The sequence below is a fragment of the Rosa rugosa genome, chromosome 6 (genome assembly GCF_958449725.1).
Source record: "Rosa rugosa chromosome 6, drRosRugo1.1, whole genome shotgun sequence".
NCBI classification, from domain to species: domain Eukaryota; kingdom Viridiplantae; phylum Streptophyta; class Magnoliopsida; order Rosales; family Rosaceae; genus Rosa; species Rosa rugosa.
The window spans coordinates 39814014-39834752 of record NC_084825.1 but is presented as its reverse complement, the minus strand read 5'-3'; the positions used below and the strand labels follow the sequence as shown (position 1 = coordinate 39834752).

The following is a 20739-nucleotide window of genomic DNA, read 5'->3' as shown; positions in this document are numbered from 1 at the left end:
AAGAAATAAAAAAGTTTGCAACTTTGCATGAGCAATTTTTAACGTTGATTAAACTAGTGGACAAGTCTAATAGGGCGACTAGATGTTAGAGCAGAGCATGCAGGCATGTATTAGGTTGTGATGTCTTGAATTAAGTTTCAACTACCACTAATTAAATACCATTAATTAAATTTTTACAAAACGGATCAAAAATTTGAATCTTTCATGTGAGCAATTTTTAAAGTCGATTAAAATTAGTGGAAAGGTCTGACAAAGTGACCAAACTTTATTGCGGAGAATGCGTACATGAATGTAGTTGGTGGTGAACGCATGCAAAAGAATGCCAAAAAATCCTAGTCTAGCAGAATGGGCCTCACGCGTCTAGTGACCAAACTTCTACCGTTCATGCTCCGTCCGGCAACACGCCTTCTGGGCGTTGTCGTCGGACAGGCTTGTGGGTTCGACAAGATCAACAGCAAGGCCAATTGGTGTGGACGAGATCTAGGATGGGTTGGTATATTAGAGGATTTGTTTTCCCCAGATCGTCTTTAACCTCGTCTGTGTGGCGGTCCAGAAATCGCAGACGGAGGTGTGAGATGCTGCGAAATTGGAGATCGAGCAGTGGTAGCACGTACGGGTTTGTCGTGGGCCTGGGAGGACGACAGCTAATAAGGTTGAGTTTGGGTGCGCATGCATCTAGGATTGGGATAAGAGCATCAGATTGGTCGACGGTCTCTCTACGGGATCGATTTAGACTTAGATATGGTCTGGTCTATTTGGTTGATTGGTCTTGTGCAACAGTGGTGGCTTGTCGCCGGCAGGTTGACGGTGTCGTTGTGGGGGTGGTGGCGCAAATCAGGTGGGAGTCGTGGGCTTGGATCATCACAGGCTTGTGGTACTGGTAACCCTATGGGTGGGCCTGGTCCTGGGCCATGTCTTTAGGCCTTTGCTAGGTTGATTTAATTTGATGTGTTCTAATTCATTGCTTTGATTTAGTTATTATTGGCTTTATGCCTTCAATAAATCTTTACCGATTCTTGGTAAAGTTAGGTGGGCTTGGTCCCGGTCTATACATGTATAGCCCTATCTGCTCTAGGTAGGTTGCGAGTTCTTTGCATTGTTAAGAGGTTGCAGCGTCCTAGTGGCAGGATGAAACTGAGTGTCACCGAATTTATTTTTCGGTGGCAACATAATGGGAAAGCTGATAGTAATAGCAACTTATGGCTCTGCGTGAACAATATCTTTCTGATATGTCACCACAATTGTAAAGCGAATAGAGTAGCTAGTAGAGCACTCTTCGCTAATTGGTGCTTATTAGAGTACATGTTTCTAGTCGAGACTCCTGTTATTATCTCGGGAAGTTCTCTTAAGGCTTATTATAATTTGGGGTTAAGGCAAAATGTCCCCCCCCCCTCCTAGTGGCATGATGAAACTGAGTGTCACCGGATTTATTTTTCGGTGGCAACATAGTGGGAAAGCTGATAGTAACAGCAACTTCTGGCTCTGCATGAGCAATATCTTTCCGATATGTCACCACAATTGTAACGCGAATAGAGTAGCTAGTAGAGCACTCTTTGCTAATTGGTGCTTGTTAGAGTACATGTTTTTAGTCGAGACTCCTGTTATTATCTCAGGAAGTTCTCTTAAGACTTATTATAATTTAGGGTTCAGGCAAAATGTCCCCCCCCCCCCCTTCTCCAAGTGGCATGATGAAACTGAGTGTCACCGGATTTATTTTTCGGTGGCAACATAGTGGGAAAGCTGATAGTAACAACAACTTATGGCTCTGCGTGACTTATGGCTCTGCGTGAGCAATATCTTTCCGGTATGTCACCACAATTGTAAAGCGAATAGAGTAGCTAGTAGAGCACTCTTTGCTAATTGGTGCTTGTTAGAATACATGTTTTTAGTCGAGACTCCTGTTATTATCTCAGGAAGTTCTCTTAAGCCTTATTATAATTTAGGGTTCAGGCAAAATGTCTCCCCCCCCCCCTCTTCCCACATGTATTCTGCAATTTCATTAATGGTTATGGCTTGAGGGCAGCCATACTATCCCTTCCTCAAAAAAATGTAGTTGGCGGTGATGTTTGAATTGATTTCCAAATACCATTATTTGAAATTGCTATAGAATGAATCAAAAGTTTGCAACTTCCATGTGAGTAATTTTTAACGTTGATTGATCTAGTGGTCATGCTTGACAGAGTGAGCAGTTTTTACTGTGTAGAATGCAAGCATATATTAGATGGTGACGTGTCAAATTGAGTTTTAAATACCACTAATTAAATACCTTTTATTGGAAATTTACCAAAAAAAGTAAAAGTTCTCATCATCTTCTACATTCTATCAGCGTTCTCTCCCATGCCACTCATTAATTTCTATTGCTTCTAGGTGTGTCTCCATCTTCCTCTCATGCCTGCAGCTTGAGATTATGCCAAGTTTCATCACTACACAACGATTTGAACATATATATTTGTTAATTTAATTTAATTGGGAAGCTAAATTGACCCCTTTTTAGAAAAGCATATATACGGGCCAGCTCCCTCTTTCTTTTGATAAGCACATGGCTATATGTATAAAAGCACTCGTGCAAAAACGAAGAAAGAGGTGTGGTTTGCATAACAGGGAGCCAATTTCACTCCCCTAGCTAATAGCAAAACTCTAGTGCTGGTAATTAGTCATCACGATTTCGATGCTGCTATCGATCATAATAGATAAATACCAAGTTCTTCACCTCATTGAGGTTTGAGGGGTTCCTCTTCTTGGCACTTGTGCTTCTACTTTTAACTTGAACACTTGGAGGCATGATTACATAACCTAGTTTTTAGAGGAAGGGGAGAAAAGGTTGCATGGCCAACACGAAGACCATCATTCAATCGACCATAATTCATCCTTGTATAGTTTATAGATGGATTTACATCTCCTGTGTCTTTTATTATTGCAGCCACAATTGCTAGTATCATATACCAATTGGTGAAGCGGAGATTTGGGCCAAAAACCGAGAAGGTTTTTCCTCTCGGGCCGGCAAGATTGCCGGTGTTGGGATTCATTTGGGCCCTCTACCCCACAGAGACATGGCATCTTTATGCGACAAGTATGGGCCGCTGGTCTACCTACGACTTGGGAGCATTGATGCCATCACCACCAACGACCCCGACATCATACGTGAAATACTTATTCGACAAGATGACGTCTTTGCATCACGGCCGCGAACTTTGGCCGCGGTGCATTTGGCCTATGGTTGTGGCGACGTTGCGCTTGCCCCATTGGGCCCACAATATATGGAAGCGAATGAGGCGAATATGCATGGAACACTTGCTAACAACAAAACGCCTAGAGTCTTTTGCCAAACACCGAGCCGATGAAGCCCAACACCTCGTACAAGATGTTTGGGCCATGGCCCAGACGGGGAAGGCAGTGAACTTGAGGGAAGTGTTGGGTGGGTGGTCTATGAACAATGTGACTAGGATGTTGCTTGGTAAACAATATTTTGGGGCCGGGTCGGCAGGTCCACAAGAGGCCATGGAGTTCATGCACATAACCCATGAGTTATTTTGGCTGTTGGGGTTGATATATTTGGGAGATTACTTGCCAATTAATTTGGAGGTGGGTGGATCCTTACGGTTGTGAGAAGAAAATGAGGGAAGTGGAGAAAAGGGTAGATGATTTTCATACCAAGATTCTTGAAGAGCATAGGAGGGTAAGGGAGGAGAAGAGCAAGCCAACTGGAGGAGAGGAAGATGGGGCAGAAATGGACTTTGTGGATATTTTTGTTGTCTTTGCCAGGTGAGGATGGGAAAAAGCATATGGAGGATGTGGAAATCAAAGCTCTAATACAGGCAGACCTTTGCATAATTTCGATCTAGTTTTAATTTTTTTTTTTTAACTTTATAGGAAAATTATTATAGAAAGTCTGTGAATGAGATGATGATGTACGTGTCTATTAAGAATGAGGGTACTACTTTTATTTTGGATTGCGTGTAGAAAAGAGTTATTCAATATTCAATTTTTATTCTCACTCTGCATATCTCATAATATCAGTGAAATTTAAACTTGTAACATCCACGGTGCCAGTTATTTTAAATAACCAATATGCCACATCTCACCGATCGAGCACATTAAATTAAAATTAGAGTATCATTATCGTATTCTATTGTGGTATACAAAATTCCAGAATAAGCTACTTTTCTTCACTATTTTGTTGTTGATTAAAATCAAAAACATACTAAGGTTGTCACAGAAAAAAATACCCTAACGCGCTTGGCCTTCTACATTGTGCCGTCATGCCTTGTCTGACGGCACGCCTTCATGGCGGCGGCGTCGGACGGGCTGTTCAAGGTGTAAGGACTGTTCGTTGGTCCTCTAGTATGCCTAGCAGTCAATGTGGAGATCAGATGGGGTTGGTTTGCTGGGATCCAGATGCGATGGATGGGAAGGCTTGTGGTGGTTCAGTGGTTGGCAGTGGCGGTCGCGATCTTCATGGCGAGATCTTAGAGTTCTTCTTCTTGGTGGGGATCGATCCTAGCGGTAGGATTGGGTGGGAGGCGGTTTTCGGTGCGACTCGCCGCTGGTTTGGCCTGGGTGTAGATCATGGTGAAGCGCTGGGTTTCTTCTTCCCGGTTTCAGAGCTGGGTTGGTCGGCTCAGGTCGTGGATGGCAGGGGTAGGGGTGTGTATGGCAGAAGGCTGGCGGCGGGATTCCATGGGAGCAACTGGTACAGTGGCTGCAGATCTCGACATGTGTTTGAGCTAAGAACTATATGGGCCTGGGCTTTTGCTTCGAGCCCAAACTATTTTAGTTTATATTTATGTTATTTGTTTCTTTTCATTAGAATTGGCTTGAAGCCAGAAATAAGTCCCTACCAATATGTGTTAGGGCGACGTGGGCTTAGTCCCGGACTGCACCTTTTGTGTGCCTGGTTTGCCCTAGTTAGGTCGCGAGTTCCCAAATGGTCGCACCCTCCTAGTGGTAAGATGAAACTAAGTGTCGCCGGAGCTATTCTCCAACGGCAACATAGGGGGAAAGCTGTGCTAAATCTGGTAATGATGCTATGTTGTAATCGGGTTACATATCGAGTTATCTTTCCGCTGTGTCACTGCTATGTTAAAGCAAATGGAGTAGCTATTTGTGCACTCTTTGCTAGTTGGTGCTTGTTAGAATACAAGTCTCCTGTAGAGATTTCTGATATTATTTCGGAAAATACTCTAGATGCTTATTGTATTCAGGGGTTTAGGCTCAATGTCCCCCCCCCTTTGTATTCGACAGTTTCATTAATCAAGGCTTGAGGGCAGCCGCTCCAGCCCTTTATTAAAAAAAAAAAAAAAAATACTAATTTGTATATAATTTTAGTTGCCAATTTCTTAAATTATGGATTTATGAGTTTCAGGATATGATAGCTGCAGCCACAGACACTTCTGCTGTGACCAACGAATGGGCGATGGCCGAGGTGATCAAGCATCCTCCGTAAGATCCAAGAAGAGCTCGATTCAGTCGTGGATCAACATAGAATGGTCAACGAATCAGACCTACCCCATCTTAACTACCTACGCTGTGTCGTACGCGAAACCTTCAGCATGCATCCGGCGGACCCTTCCTCCAATTTGGTCGAAGAGAAGAGGATAAAAACTTAAAAAGGTTGTGTGTGAGGTAGGAAAATGACTAAAATGGGCCTGTGATCTGGTGTGTGTTAGTGTGTAGTGCTGCAAGGTCTTGGCTGCCACGTGCATGACTAGGAAAGAAGAAGGAAACTGATGGAATGAGAAGGTGGAGGGTAACACGTGCTGCAATTAACTAAGCATTGGCTAACTAATAGTTTAATTAATTAATCAAATGATTGATTAATTAAACATCCACTTCTCTTCACTTTATTGTTTTTTTTTTTTTTTTCCTTTCCTTTTCTAATTCATCAATCTCAAGACATAATCCCGCCTCGATTAATTAATGGGTTCTTTGATTTATGACTCTGAGGATAATAATCTATGGTTTAAGAGTTGGAAATTCAGTGGGTATATATAGATATTGTGAAGGTTTTTTTGTCTTGAAGAAGACCTTGATGGGGAGTAGATGATTGCACATGAGCTTAATCAAAATGATACCGAAAGCTATGAACATGTCCAGAAAATGATTCAAGGTGAGCCTTGAAATGTTTACTTTTCAAAACAATGCATGCCAAGTTTTCTACTAAAGTTTATGTAGTACCCCAGAAATTCATTATTATTTTCCGAGGATTTTTCAGAATTTAATTAGTGGTTGTTGGACGATTTCGTGGTTCGTGGATGAGGCAGAAGTGTTTCGGACGAATTTTTATTCGAAAAGTATGGTTTTAGGGGGGGCGCAAAGGTTGACTTTTTATACGTTGGGTTTCTCCAAAAACTTCCTTCACAAAAGTCGTAGAGAACGTCGATACGAGTTCGTGGACATGAGGAACGCGGAAATCGGAGTTCGTATGAGGAAGTTATGGTCGTCAGAAAAAGTTTCCATTTGGTATAAATTGGATTTTTCAGGAAATTATTTCATAATTCCAAATTTCCTTTTTTGGTTAGTTTCCGAAAAATTCTAGAAATCCAAACTCTCTCTGCAATCCGGCCGACCCGACCCGTACCCGCCTGACCCGACCCGAATTTTTCGGCGATCTCTGACGACAGCGCTTGCCCGAATCGATTCAGACTAGCGTCGCCTTCTTCCCTGTGGTGACGGCTTGCTCCGATTCTCGTCCCAGGTGGCGGATCGAAGCCAAGAAAGCTTAGAGCTTCGGGATCCCACCGGAATTTCCAACTCAGGCGACGGCAAGGCTTGAAACCAAGTTGGTTGATCTCAAAGAAGCCTCCTCCGTCGATCCGTGGTGGTGGCTTTGAGCGATTTTCACCGGAGCAAAGTCAACTCATGGTGAACAGTGTATTGGGCTTTGGATTGCGATAGGCGGCAATCTAGGATGAGTTGGCTTGAACCCCATGTATTAAAGTTGCTCTACTTGGTATTCTTGACATTTTGGACGGTTGGATTGATGTGGTTTTAAGTTTTGGCCGGCGGTGGTTGTGCAACCACCTGTGGAGGCGATTTGGCGGCATTCCGGCCATGTAAGGGACAGTTTCTGGCTTTATATATCATCTACTCGTCGATACGAGCGTTTTGATATATAATACATAATTTTTGGAGATCAAATGAGTATGTTATGATTTTTACGGTTTCTAACCGTTCGATTATTCGATCCGTGAGGATTCGAGCGTTCGATCGACTTGTGGTTTTGACATATCGATCGTAGAAGTATTCCGGAGACTTTGGGTGGTCTCAGATGTGGTTTCGCCTCGATTGGCGTCACTTTTGTGGTTTTAGTTCAAAACGGGAGTTTCAAACTTTAATCACTTCGTGATTTTGTGATTCGTGCACTGAATCGAGACCATATGTATTTAGGTACTTGACAGAGTTGTGTTGAGCGGATTGGGACGATTGTGCTTATCTTGGTTAGCATGTGAAGACGCAGCGGGATTCAGAGGTGAGTAAATCTCACGATATTCATTATGAGCATAATTGCCATATTGTCTAGGAGTTATTAGGTTAACTATGACTATAGTTGGTATTAGTGGCATTCCTGAGTGGATGACTACGTGTGTGTGTGTGTGTGTGTGTGTGTGTGTGTGTGTTTACGTGAAATATATATGTATTGGTGGCTTCATTGTGATGAGAACAATAATTGAAATGAGTTCATTATTGCTCGAGAATGGTGAAATTGTGTATTGAGTTGTGATTGTAGAATTTCATGTGTTGAGATACCATAAGTCTAGTATGACCGTCTTAATTGAGATTTAAGATATGGTAGCTGGTGTAGGAATATTTGTGTAATGAATCAATGACATCAGTGTGATGAATCTTTGTGATGATTGTCATGCTTGTGTAGGAATATCTGTGTAATGAACCGGCAAAATCTGTGTGATGATCAGTTGGATGATCGTTATCTGTGTGATGACCGGCGAAATCTATGTGATGATCAGTTGGATGATCGCTATATGTGTGATGACCGGCGAAATCTGTGTGATGATCAGTAGGATGATGGCTATCTGTGTGATGACCGGTGAAATTTGTGTGATGATCAGTGTGATGACTGCTTTGTAGTGGAGTTGAATTGTTATTATGTTAACAACGATCGAGAGGACTGCTGTGATGGTTGGAGCTACCTACGGATGTTAGAGTGTGGGGTTATGATGATTACTATGACTTGAATTGCTTGTCTTAATGTAACCTCCTGAACTAAACTATACGCAGGGTTTACTATGAATTGTTTCGCTTGTTTTGAATTGTGATTGCCTTGTTTTCTTCTTGATTTTATGATTGATGGTTTGATTAATCTTAAGGGCCATAGTGGTGACGATTGTGCTATGTGGTAAGCATAGGAGGGTGATTCATTATTTTCACCTTTGATGTCATGTTGATGACAAAGGCTTCTGGTGGGAAGGAAATGAGTATGATCTTTGTGACTCGCAGTTGTGTGTCAAAAGATTTCCAAACATTACTTGAGGAGGTTTTGTTTGACTGGAATTTGTGTAATTGGATTCTAGGTTGAGAATATGAGCATGTGGTTTTAGTCACGAGTTGACCTATGTAAGCATGTTATGGAAGGTTATGAAACAGATGGTTGTAGTTCTGAGTTATGTGCTTATTGTTGTTTAGGTTGAGTAGACTTAAGAATGTGTTTCTGCTTTGTGGTTTGAGTTTACTCATACAAGCTTTCATAAGCTTACCGGGTTTATTGTGTGGCAACCCGGTGCACTATTCGATGGTGTAGGGGTTGATCCTGCAGGTCAGGGAAATCGTGGCTGAAGTTGAGACTTTGTAGCAGCTGATCGGGTAGGAAGCTAATTTTGTGGCTTTACTGTTGTTAAGACTTCCACTGTGTAGTAAGCTCTGAGGAGCGGTTTCTTATTATGTTGTTAACGCAATTTAATTCGCAAACTCTGTGTAATGTAATATGTGATTCTAAAGAACGGGTCTGTATTCAGATTGTGGGTTCGGGACATAGCTAGTTGCCTTGTTTAAAAGAAAATTTTCTTAGCTGTTTTGGTTGATGTCCGAACCATCACGTCCAGAGTCCTTGTGTTTGATTGATTTTGTTCCCTTTCTTGTGATTGAAATTCAGGGCGTGACAGTTTACCCTTTTGAGCAATTTCACAAAGAGAAGACAAGCTGCCCATTGCAGATAAATGTATATATGTAAAACCACAAATTCTTTCATTCTCCGTTTTTCTTGATTATTTCACTTATCAGAGAACACAAACACACACACACAGAGAACATGCAGAACCTATTCTCTGCAATTCTCTCCCTCTCTTTCACTCTATCAACAACAGAAACACAAACCTTAGCCAAGAACGAAAAGAGAGAAAGAAAAGATCCTGTCTATCAGCTTGAGAAAACAGATTACGTGAAACCCAAAAATTTAACTCATCACCAAAACCCGATCTTTCAACCCGAATCGAATTTGACGAACTGTAAATCCAAAGAAAACCCAACAAAGAAACCCTAAATCGAAGAAAAACAGACACAATCATGACATGCAGAATTGATAGAAATGCAGCGTCAACATCAGAACAAAAATTACCCGCAAATCAGTTGCAGTTGATGTTGCCAAAAGTCCTTAGATGCGAATAAAATGGCAGTTGCGCAATTCTCAGCAAACAGCGTTACAGGGAAGATGGAATCAAGCTCGTAGTGACTAAACAAAACAGAAAAGTCAACACTTGAAATCCGATGAAATACAGAAATCTTTACGGATTTGTGTTTATGATTTTTCAAAATCGAAAACCAAGAAAATTCATGAAAGAATATATTTGATACTTTTAGTGTTCCATGAGTTCGATCAAATGGTTGAAGTTGATAAGCATGTAATGGTGTAGCCTAGTGAAATGAACAAATGATTGTTGGTCCAATAGCCCGTGCCAGATACAGACATGTTTTGTGTTATTTATTTATTGGGTAAAATCCACAAATGATACCCAAACAATCACGAAATGAAATTTTTGGTACCCACAAATTTTTAGAGAATTTCGTGGTACCTCGACTATTCCTATGTTACCCCAGTTGGTACTTCCGTCCAATTCCTCGTTAAATTAGCTAATGTGGCACATATTTGGTACACACGTAGACATCAGGGCATGGACAAAATTGTCTTTTGCCCACACCACCCTTAAAATCTCTTTTTCCTCGACATTTGACTCAGAATTTAGAAAACTTTTGACTCGAAATTCCCTTTCTCATCTCATATCCATCGAGCATTCTTTCTTCTACTGATTGATCGACATAAAGAGATTCAAAGCGAGATCCGATTATCTTTCTTACTGAAAAAGCTCGCTAAGATGGTCATAGAGGAGGACGAGTACTGGAGATATGAATTTAGGGTTAATGGGACCCTTGAACTTCATTGTGAGCATCACTTTCTCATTCACTTTGTGGCCCCAAGATGGTTTATATATGTTTTCTATTTGTTGAAATTATTGATTTGTACAAGATTCGTTGGGTGTATTGATGACTAAACATAATTGGGGTGGAATTGGTTTGTTGTTGTTCTGGGTTTATTTAAATGCATCTGGTGGGAATGGGTCTTTGTTGTTTGTTTCTAGTTTGGCTCCATTGTAGTTTAATTTATGTTTGTTTGATGAAACTGATGGTGTCACTTTCTCATTCACTTTGTGGTCCCAAGATGGTTTATATATGTTTTCTATTTGTTGAAATTATTGATTTGTACAAGATTCGTTGGGTGTATTGATGACTAAACATAATTCAGGTGGAATTGGTTTGTTGTTGTTCTGGGTCTATTTAAATGCATCTGGTGGGAATGGGTCTTTGTTGTTTGTTTCTAGTTGGCTCTATAGTGGTTTAATTTATGTTTGTTTGATGAAACTGATGGTGGGAATGGTTGTGTTTGTCTTCACCCAACATTTAAAAAGATAGGAGGAAAAAGTGAAAGTCTGAAACTATGTCCCAGACCCTTTTTTTTTAACTAAGCCATCTTAGCTCCAGAGAATTCTTTCGTTTAACTTGCAAAAGAACCTGCCATATTGAACTTGCAAGGAAAGCCAGAGGAATTGGGGTCAAAACATAACTTGACATTTGTGTTTATTTTTAACTTAGTATTCAAACATTTAAATGGTCAATGCGTGACCTTTTGTTAATGATATCATGGTCAATCTGTGACCTTTTGTTCCTAGATTATGGTCAATGTGTGACCTTTTGTTTGTTTTAGTTATTCTATATTATAAAGATTATTCAGAGTTTAATTATTGTAATGAATATTTTGATGTTTCGATGAAGTTGACAAGTTTAAGATTTACTGCATTAATTCATATATCATATTCAAAATACTTGTAAGCATAATACAATGAATCAACGTTAGAAGAAAACATATTATTAATCATTCATGTATTTAGGCTTAATTAAGCCTAGGTTCAAGATTTGGAGGAAAAATCTGAAGGTTTTGGAGGGAAATTTGGGATATTTTTAGGGGAAGGGATAGTAGTATGTTGGAGATACTAACATGGATGAATAAGATGACTAGGCTGACTGTGCTGACTATTTTATCCCTGCAAATATGTGCCACATCAACTAATTTAACGAGGAATTAGACGAAAGTACCAAATGGGGTAACAGAGGAATAGTCGAGGTATCACGAGATTCTCTAAAAATTTGTGGGTACCAAAAATTGCATTTCGTGATTGTTCGATCAGGTACCATTTGTGAATTTTACCCTTATTTATTTATTCTTTGTACTTGACAAAATTTCAGTAAACCATGCATGCTATTTGTTCTTTAGAATATACTATTTGTTCTGGGTATTCCTAGCCTAGTCATATACTAAAGAACAAATAGCATGCATGGTTTACTGAAATTTTATCAAGTACCAAGAATAAATAAATAAATAACACAAAATATGTTTGTATCTGGAACGGGCTATTGGACCAACAATCATTTGTTCATTTCACTGTCCGTTTGTTCCAGAGCACGAGTTGAGTTATCGGCTAAGCAGAGCATAGGCATATGAAAAATGTCGACAAAACATGAAAGAGAGGGGGAAATGTTAATCATGAGTAGTGAACTGTTGGTCTAGACAGAAACTCATAAGCTAGCTTCACTGATTAGTCACTGCAATTTAGAAAAACTTTTGTGATAAGAAATGTGTGATGGAGATTTGGCCAGCCATGTCATTTCTTTCCAATCACACCAACATGTTCGATGTCATTATTCGTCAGTACTCCCCATATACTTAAATGAAGTGGAGCTAGCCTTGTTCACTTCATTATTGTTCATTAATTGCTGAGTCCCAAGCCTATATATAAGGAGTTGATCCGCACAAACAGAAAAGCTATCTTCCTCTGCTACTATAATCTTCATCAACACTATCATGGATTTTGCTTCCGTGGCAGTAGCATTGAGTTTAGCGTTAGTTTTAGCTGTAGTTGTGGTTAGACACCATGCCCAAAGATTGAGTGACAAGAACAAGAGATACCATCCTGTTGCCGGAACTGTCGTGCACCAACTTATCAACTTCCCTAGGCTACACCATTACATGACTGAGCTTGCAGGCAAGTATTACACTTACAGGATGCTCGACTTGTTCAAAGGGGCGGTTTACACAGTAGATCCTGCAAATGTTGAATATGTGCTCAAAACAAACTTCGCTAATTATGGCAAGGTATGATGTGTACTGCTTAAATATATAGAAATTAAATTTATACGTACATGCCATTTAAGTTATAGTTCCAACATGCTGCAGGGGTCGTATATGAACAACATTTTGTCAGATGGACTAGGCGATGGGATCTTCTCAGTGGATGGGCAAAAATGGCTACATCAGAGGAAGTTGTTGAGCGCTGAATTCTCAACAAAAGTATTGAGAGACTTCAGTCGTGCAGTTTTCAAAACCAATGCAATTAAACTTGCTGGCATAATTCATGCAGCTGCAACCAGCAGCAACCAAGCAATAGAGATCCAAGTATGTCTATAACGTTTCAGTGTTTCACCAATCACATTGCATTGTTATTAAGACATACATGCCCATTGAGGACTTCAGTGTTAAACATAAGCCATTGCATGTAGGTGAGAGGAAATAGCCCATTGCCTTCACCACCTGAACCACAACAATTTTAATGTAGAGTTTTTGTTATTAAATGTAAGATATGAGCAATTTCACCATTTCTTTCTATCAGCAGCTAGAAACCACCTTATGTGACAACTGAGTTGGCATTAAATAAAAGTTATTCACTTAACTGATAATCCATAAGTAGTTAATGATATATGAAAAAAAACTTGTTTGTGAAACATGCATGTACGGAAGGTTCAATTGTTATATTTGTTTTGGTTTTTGGTCTTAAGTTGTTATATCTATTTGAAATTACATAAATCTTGTTTTTTTGGAAGGATTTGTTTATGAAATCAACGTTAGATTCAATCATCAAGATTCTACTTGGTATCGAACTAGACAGCATGAGTGGAAAAGATGAAGAAGGTAACCGGTTTTCCCATGCTTTTGAATCGGGGAAAGAAGCTACCTTGTATCGGTTGATTGATATTTTCTGGAAGATCAAACGCTTCTTAAACATCGGTAAGGAAGCAGAGCTAAAGAAAAACATCAAAGAGATCGATCGATTTTTGTATAAGTTAATCAATAGCAAGATTGAAACTATCCAGAGTCCAGAAGATGATAACATATATGTGAGTTACTTTCCATGTCATCTGTTTGTTATTGCTTATAGCTAGAGTGAATTAACTTGGTATTTTATCATTACTAATGTAATGAGGATTAGTGGCAGCTGAAGAAAAGAGACTTGGTTTCAAGGAGTTTGGAAATGAAAGATAGTGATCCAAAGTACTTGAGAGACATGGTCCTCTGTGTTACTGCCGCCGGACAAGACACGACAGCTAGCTCTCTTTCATGGTTTGTTTATATGATGTGCAAGCATCTTCACATACAAGAAAAGATTGCACAGGAAGTTAGAGAAGTAATAAATTTGAAAGATAATCCAAGTGTTGATGAGCTTGCAGCAAGCCTTGATCAAGAAGCCCTTAACAATATGCAATATCTCCATGCCGCTTTGAGTGAAACAATCAGACTCTATCCTCCAATTCCAATGGTAAGTAAATATAATATCCATCAATTGATACTTTTAAGGACAGTAAGGTTACAATTCCTCACATTTCTGGATTTGAATCACGTATTCTACTTCTTACAAGTTTGTTTGTATGATGCTGCCATTCATAGAATGCAAGGGTGTGTTTTTCTGATGATACCTGGCCAGATGGATTTAGTGTCAAAAAGGGAGACGTGGTGGTATATCAACATTATGCAATGGGAAGGATGAAATCTCTATGGGGAGATGATGCAGAAGAGTTTCGGCCAGAGAGATGGCTCGACAAAAATGGCATTTTCCAGGATGAAAGCCCTTACAAATTCACATCCTTCAGTGTAAGAAAAGATATTGAAAACAGTAACACTCACAGCTAGCTGTTGCACACTATGTTAAAACATAAAGGAAATGAAGGTACGTACAAAATGTGATTTCTGATGAGATTATGTGATTACACGCAGGCCGGTCCAAGAATTTGTCTAGGAAAGGAACATGCCTATACGCAAATGAAAATCATTTCTGCTGTGCTTTTAAGCAGCTATATATTCAAGCTAGCTTATGAGGAAAAAATTGTCACTTACAAGACCATGATCTCCCTACCAATTGATGGAGGTCTCTATGTGAAGGCCTCCCCAAGATTATGGCATGCGAGACCTTAAATCCCATGTTTCATAACTGCTTCAGGCATTACTTGTCTTTCTATGTATACTCCTTTGCCTAGTAGTGCTCATGTGCCTTATCATCTTCGGACGGTAATAATAAAAGTTTACTTGATAAATTGATGCAACAATAGAAAAATATTATGTGATTAAAGACGCTTTAGTGATATGATTGATATTTTCACCAATTAACCATCTTGAGTGCGATTAATTGGCATAACAGACCACATAAGAACAAGTGTGAAACTTTTTCTCTAATGGTCTGCTGGAGAGTTTTCACTATACTGTAGGAGAAACTTGGTAGTCACCTTTTGAGTGACAAACAGGGCTAAATTTTTTCTCATGGGTAGTACATGCAACAAGATATATATTTCAAACAGTAGAACAGCGGAGGGTGGGCAAGGAGAAAAATCTCCATGAAAATACTCTTTTTAGTTTTTATTATTTACGCTTGAAGAACAGAATAGAAGGCATTTCAAACAGAGAGAACAAGAGGATGGGCACCAAAAAGTGCATAAATATAAGTTTAAAGATGAAGAAGTAACATAGTACTGTTATTGTTTTTGTTTATCCCTAACTTTTCATATCAAAGTAGCTACCCACTTGGGTGCCAATAGGGATCAAAATGAAGACTAATGGAAGAATCAAAGGCAGCCCTTTTGAGTCTTCAATTCTAATTCTGACAATTTGGCCATGGATTACTCCCCTTTCAAGTCTGTGAAGCCTCTTGCACCCCACTGTGGTTCCATTTGCAACCCTCTTACCATCCACATAAATTTCATACCTTTTGATTCTCTGACCAAGCCCAATTGCCTCTTAAATCCTAATGACATTGAACCTCAATCCTTTATCTCTGCCTCTAAATTCAATCCTAATAGGACCGGCCCCGGATTTTATCCCGAAATCCGGAGTAGTCCTGTGTGGCCCACTTTAGGAGAAATTTTACCTAAAATTCAGCAGAACTTCCCTTAAAAATGGACTACCCAACCCTGCAAAAACAATTGAACACTTCTAATTAGGGAAAAATTCATCAACGGTGTCTAGACACTTAGGGGACTTTCAGAATGATACCTGAACTTACAAAGTTATCAATGTGATACCTGGACTCATTTTTTCGTATCAACATCGTACCTATGACCAATTTCCGTAACGGCTCCGTGACGGAAATTGGCCGTATGTATCACATTGATATGAAAAAATGAGTCCAGGTATCACATTGATAACTTTGTAAGTTCAGGTATCATTCTGAAAGTCCCTAAGTGTCCAGACACCGTTGGTGAATTTTTCCAAATTTTGCACGTGCGATGCACGTGAGTAACTTAATAAAGACAAAATGACCGATTTACCCTCAAATTCTTTCTTTCTTTTCTTTTCTTTTTTTCTTTATTCTTCATTCTTTCTTTGTTTCTTTCTTCTTCTTCTTTTCTGGTTTCTTCTTCCCCTGATTTGAATCATCAAGATTCAAATCATCTTGCTCGTCCGATTCCTACCGCCGATCGCCGATCAAACACCGCCGCTGCGTCTCAATCCACCTTCATGCACCACAGATGTTTCTAGTTCCCCCAACTTCAAATCCTATAGCAAATTGAAATTGTGCATTGAGGCTTCACCACTCACTCCGAGTTCATCCCCGCGCCGTCGCCAATGACTTGACCACAACAACCTCCACCACCGCACAACAACGTCGTCCTCCGCTGCTTCTCGATTGGGTTTGGGGATAAGGACTGCTTCTTCCTCCACCGCTAGCAAAATCGTGGAGGCTCAATGCCACATTCTAAGGGGCACCGACCGGAAGGACCGCCACAGTAAGGTTTGCACCACCAAAGGCCCCAGGGACCGCAGCATCCGGCTCGTCGCCCACACCGCCATTCAATTCTACGACATGCAGGACCGGCTTGGATACGACCAGCCTAGCAAGGTCGTCGATTGGCTAATCAAGAAAGCCAAGGCCGCAATCAACGAGCCTGACTAGCTGCCACCGTGGAACCCAAACTAAATTTATGTTTATACAACATTTTCTCCGACGAGGCCGATATCCGCCGCGCAGGACACGCAGAACGTGAGCCTCAATTTCTCGATGGTGGAGGCTCCGAGTTCTTTGTCTACTAATCGGCGAGGCACAATGGTGGGTAGCAACGGAGTGGCGAAGCTGGTGAATAAGAACAGCTCGAATTTTCTGCAGGTGAGGATGGTGTGGAGGCCGAAGTTGTTAATCTTTGTCTGCCTAAAATTGCCTCTGATCGAAGTTGGGCTAGAGGCCGAAGTTTTCGGCTAAACCGATGAAGTTGCAGGTGAGGATGGTGTGGAGGTGGTGTTGCATGTCGGGAACGAAGGAGAGGATGGAGGGGTGGGATTGGAGCTGTGATTTGAGAGTGGAAGGCTGGCGGAGTCTGAGTTTCTGATCAATGGTGTATAAAAGGGGGTCGGAGGAGAGAACAAGAGTGGTGGTGGTCAAGTCATTGGCGGCGGTGGCGGGGATGAACTCGGAGTGAGCGGTGAAGCCTCAATGCATAATTTCAATTTGCCATAGGATTTGAAGTTGGAGGAACCAGAAACATCTGTGGTGCATGAAGGTGGATTGAGACGCAGCGGCGGTGTTTGATCAGCGATCGGCGGTGGGAATCGGACGAGCAAGATGATTTGAATCTTGATGATTCAAATTAGGGGAAGAAGAAACCAGAAAAGAAGAAGAAGAAAGAAAGAAAGAAAGAAGAATAAAGAAAAAAAGAACAGAAAAGAAAAAAAGAATTTGAGGGTAAATCGGTCATTTTGTCTTCATTAAGTGACTCACGTGCATCGCACGTGTAAAATTGGGAAAAATTCACCAACGGTGTCTGGACACTTAGGGACTTTCAGAATGATACTTGAACTTACAAAGTTATCAATGTGATACCTGGACTCATTTTTTCGTATCAATGTGATACCTACGGCCAATTTTCGTCACGGAGCCGTTACGGAAATTGGTCATAGGTACGATGTTGATACGAAAAAATGAGTCCAGGTATCACATTGATAACTTTGTAAGTTCAGGTATCATTCTGAAAGTCCCCTAAGTGTCCAGACACCGTTGGTGAATTTTTCCCTTCTAATTATATAACACAATTCTCAACCCCTGGAGCCTACCTGCTCTTCATAACCTCAACCACCCACTCACTCATATGTAACAGGGGTCACAGCCCATCAGATCTCAATCATACTGTTCGTGTCGGAATTTGGACAGGGTAATGTCTATGACTTTTCAAACCTTGTACACGTAAGATGCGTTGAAAAGTCAAAATGTCCACGAGGGATTCTGACTTTTCAACGATAACAAAATAATAAATGTCGAACAAAAATGTTCAATCATACATTACAACTAAATAATCTCAGCCTCGACTTCCAACCCTCATTACTCGAATGTCGTGGGTCTTAGAGCTGGAAGGTCACTCTTATAGCTCGGTCATCACCCAAGCCTACAATGTCATGATCGACCAGCACTGCTCAGTCGGACTGTCAAAGCCTCCCTCTACATGAGATTGCTCACAAGGGCTTGATTTACTCAAATCAAGGAGCAAATCTCACCTAACTGGACAAGTATCACAATCTCATGACCAGCATGGCCATGAACGTGGGTTCAGGACGATGTGATTAGAAGAGACCACAAAATGGTGACATCTGTCACCCACTCGGCCAAACCCATGCTGGTGGCATGTCAAAAAGGAGCTGACACCCTTATTTTCGGGGCCAAGGCCATACTTCAACAGTGTACCTCAACCACCTCCAAGCCCTATAAAAAGATGGACTCTTCATTCATTCAAGGCTCTCTGGAATCTTTTGATCATTTTCCATTATACCAAAGAAATTCTCCTCATTCTCACTTTTTGACTTGGTCATCGGAGCCTGATAGGTCGGCACCACGCTGGTGCCTGTTCGAGTTACCTTTTTCTTTCTTCAATATCAGGATCAGTTTCACCTTGGACCTCCAAGACATCTGCTGTCATATGCTGAATCGACCAGTCAACCCATGGAGAGAAGATAAACCCCACATCCAAGATCCTACCCCACTACTTTCCACCTCATATTTCAACGGAACCCTGTTGACCTGATGCAAACGAAATTTTGCATCAACACATACATATAAATATCGTAACACACATCATAATATACAATCAAATTATCGGAACAGTAATCACATCATCAACAATGGTCACCAGTACATCCCATCTTTTCTAATGCCACAACAATAACCCACCATAGTACATCCCTTCTCTTCTGGTTCTACAACAATAACTATAACCACCAGTACATCCCCTCTCTTCTAGTGTCACAACATCAATATAAATTATAATTTAATACAATTCCAAGATATTAAACAAATATTCACAAAATCACTTACGAGAGCACATCAAAATAAATTGTAAATTATAATCATCATTCACATTCACACTCCCATCAAAATAGGTTAACAGTTAATTAATTACGAAATCAAATAAAACTTAAAAGCCCTAATTAAACGACTCGTCGTAATTCTTGAAAACCCGAAATCAAATCAGAATTGACTCAAAATCCAAGGCTTTCATAAACTCGATATTTCTAACATACTCATGGAAAATTGTAAATTATAACGATCGTTACAAATTCATACCTGAATTTCTGAAACTTTGGAAATTCCAATCAATCTTGAAGTTCGAGTACTCCTACCAAACTATGTCCACACGATCGTAACATCATGCTCTACACACTGGAATAAAATGGAAAGCCAGAAGCGGGGGCACGCGCCGCCACCAGCAGCAGCTCCTGGGCCCCACGCGCCGTCATTCTGACCACCAAATTTGGCTGCAAGACTTATATCCAAACGTTCACTACAACATGCACAACAACTTTTAGCTCAAATATTCCAGCGGCTTCCAACAGAGTTGGGAGGCGAGACCGGTGGCGATGAGTTCGCAAGGCTAAGGGCTTCCAAGCCCAAGTGGTGGTGTGACCCACAAGTGGCCAAAGATCAGAGATTGATTCCGGCCACTACAATCGACATCGTCGGCTAAAACTCTTTGATTCTCCCTCCTCCACCCCACAAGGTCCAAACCACCACCAAGAAACCAAAGAGGAGGAGGAGACGGTCATTTTCCGACCGGTGGTGAGTCTGGAGGTAGCCGAACGGCGGAGAACTGGCCGGAGAAGGAAAACGGGTCGGCCTTGGATTCTCCAAGCTTCGATTCGTCGTAACAAGCTCGATTTGAAGTAGACCACAACTAGAAAGCGAAAGAGGAGGAGGAGGCGCCTCAGATGGCGCTGGTGCGGCAGCCTGGAACCATAGGCGGAGCCACATAGGGGCACAGTGGGTCATAAGACCCACTGACTTTTTAACATAGTAACATACAAATAAATTTTAGTTACCTAAAATCACAAATTGGTAGTTTGGTGCAATGATTGGGCATTTTTATGCTACTAAAGAGGTCAAGGGTTCAATTTTCCTTGGCAGCATTGCTTTTTTCTTTTTTTTGGTATGTCGTGTGTTGTTTGTTGAAATTATGAATGGATCACTCCACCTTCTTGAAGTAACTTTTCCCTTTTTGTATTTCTGTTGTTGTTTGTTTCTTGTTCGTGCTATTTTTTGCTTAGTTAATCATAAAAAAATACATAGAAATTTTATTTAGAGATTTTGTATTTTTTGATATATCCATTTGTGCCCCAGTAAACTTAAAGGTCTGGCTCCGCCACTGCCTCGAACGTCCAGACAGAGGTGAAACCCGGCGGGTTTCTGATTCGGGTCGGGTCGACCTGGAAAACTGGTTTCTCTTACAGCCCGACAAAACAAGAGGGTTCCCGGCCGCCACACACACACACACGCACACACACACACACACACATATATAATGGCTAGAAAATGTCTATTTTACCCCTGAAACTCTAACGAAATTCTTCAATTTCTACCGACCATATCTTAGTCATACGAACTCAGATTTTAGCATGTCATGTGTCCACAAATTCGGTTTGACGTCCTCTACAACTTC

At 40.8% G+C, this 20739-nt stretch overlaps 1 protein-coding gene and 1 pseudogene across 2 annotated transcripts; both read left to right on the top strand.

Annotated features, from left to right (window-relative positions):
- The first annotated feature begins 1759 nt into the window (after window positions 1–1759).
- Window positions 1760–5606, top strand: LOC133716775 (cytochrome P450 703A2-like; annotated as a pseudogene).
- A 6638-nt stretch (window positions 5607–12244) lies between these two features.
- Window positions 12245–14870, top strand: LOC133717585 (cytochrome P450 704C1-like). Of its 2 annotated transcripts, none has more exons than XM_062144306.1 (6): window positions 12245–12655; window positions 12737–12955; window positions 13381–13674; window positions 13773–14093; window positions 14222–14425; window positions 14549–14870. In XM_062144306.1, exons 1-6 carry the CDS (start codon window positions 12365–12367, stop codon window positions 14744–14746), a joined length of 1527 nt encoding a protein of 508 aa, XP_062000290.1. In that variant the 5' UTR covers window positions 12245–12364; the 3' UTR covers window positions 14747–14870. The 2 variants fall into 2 exon arrangements, with proteins under 2 accessions (XP_062000290.1, XP_062000289.1); XM_062144305.1 differs by having other exon boundaries at window positions 13767–14093.
- The last annotated feature ends 5869 nt before the right edge of the window (window positions 14871–20739 follow it).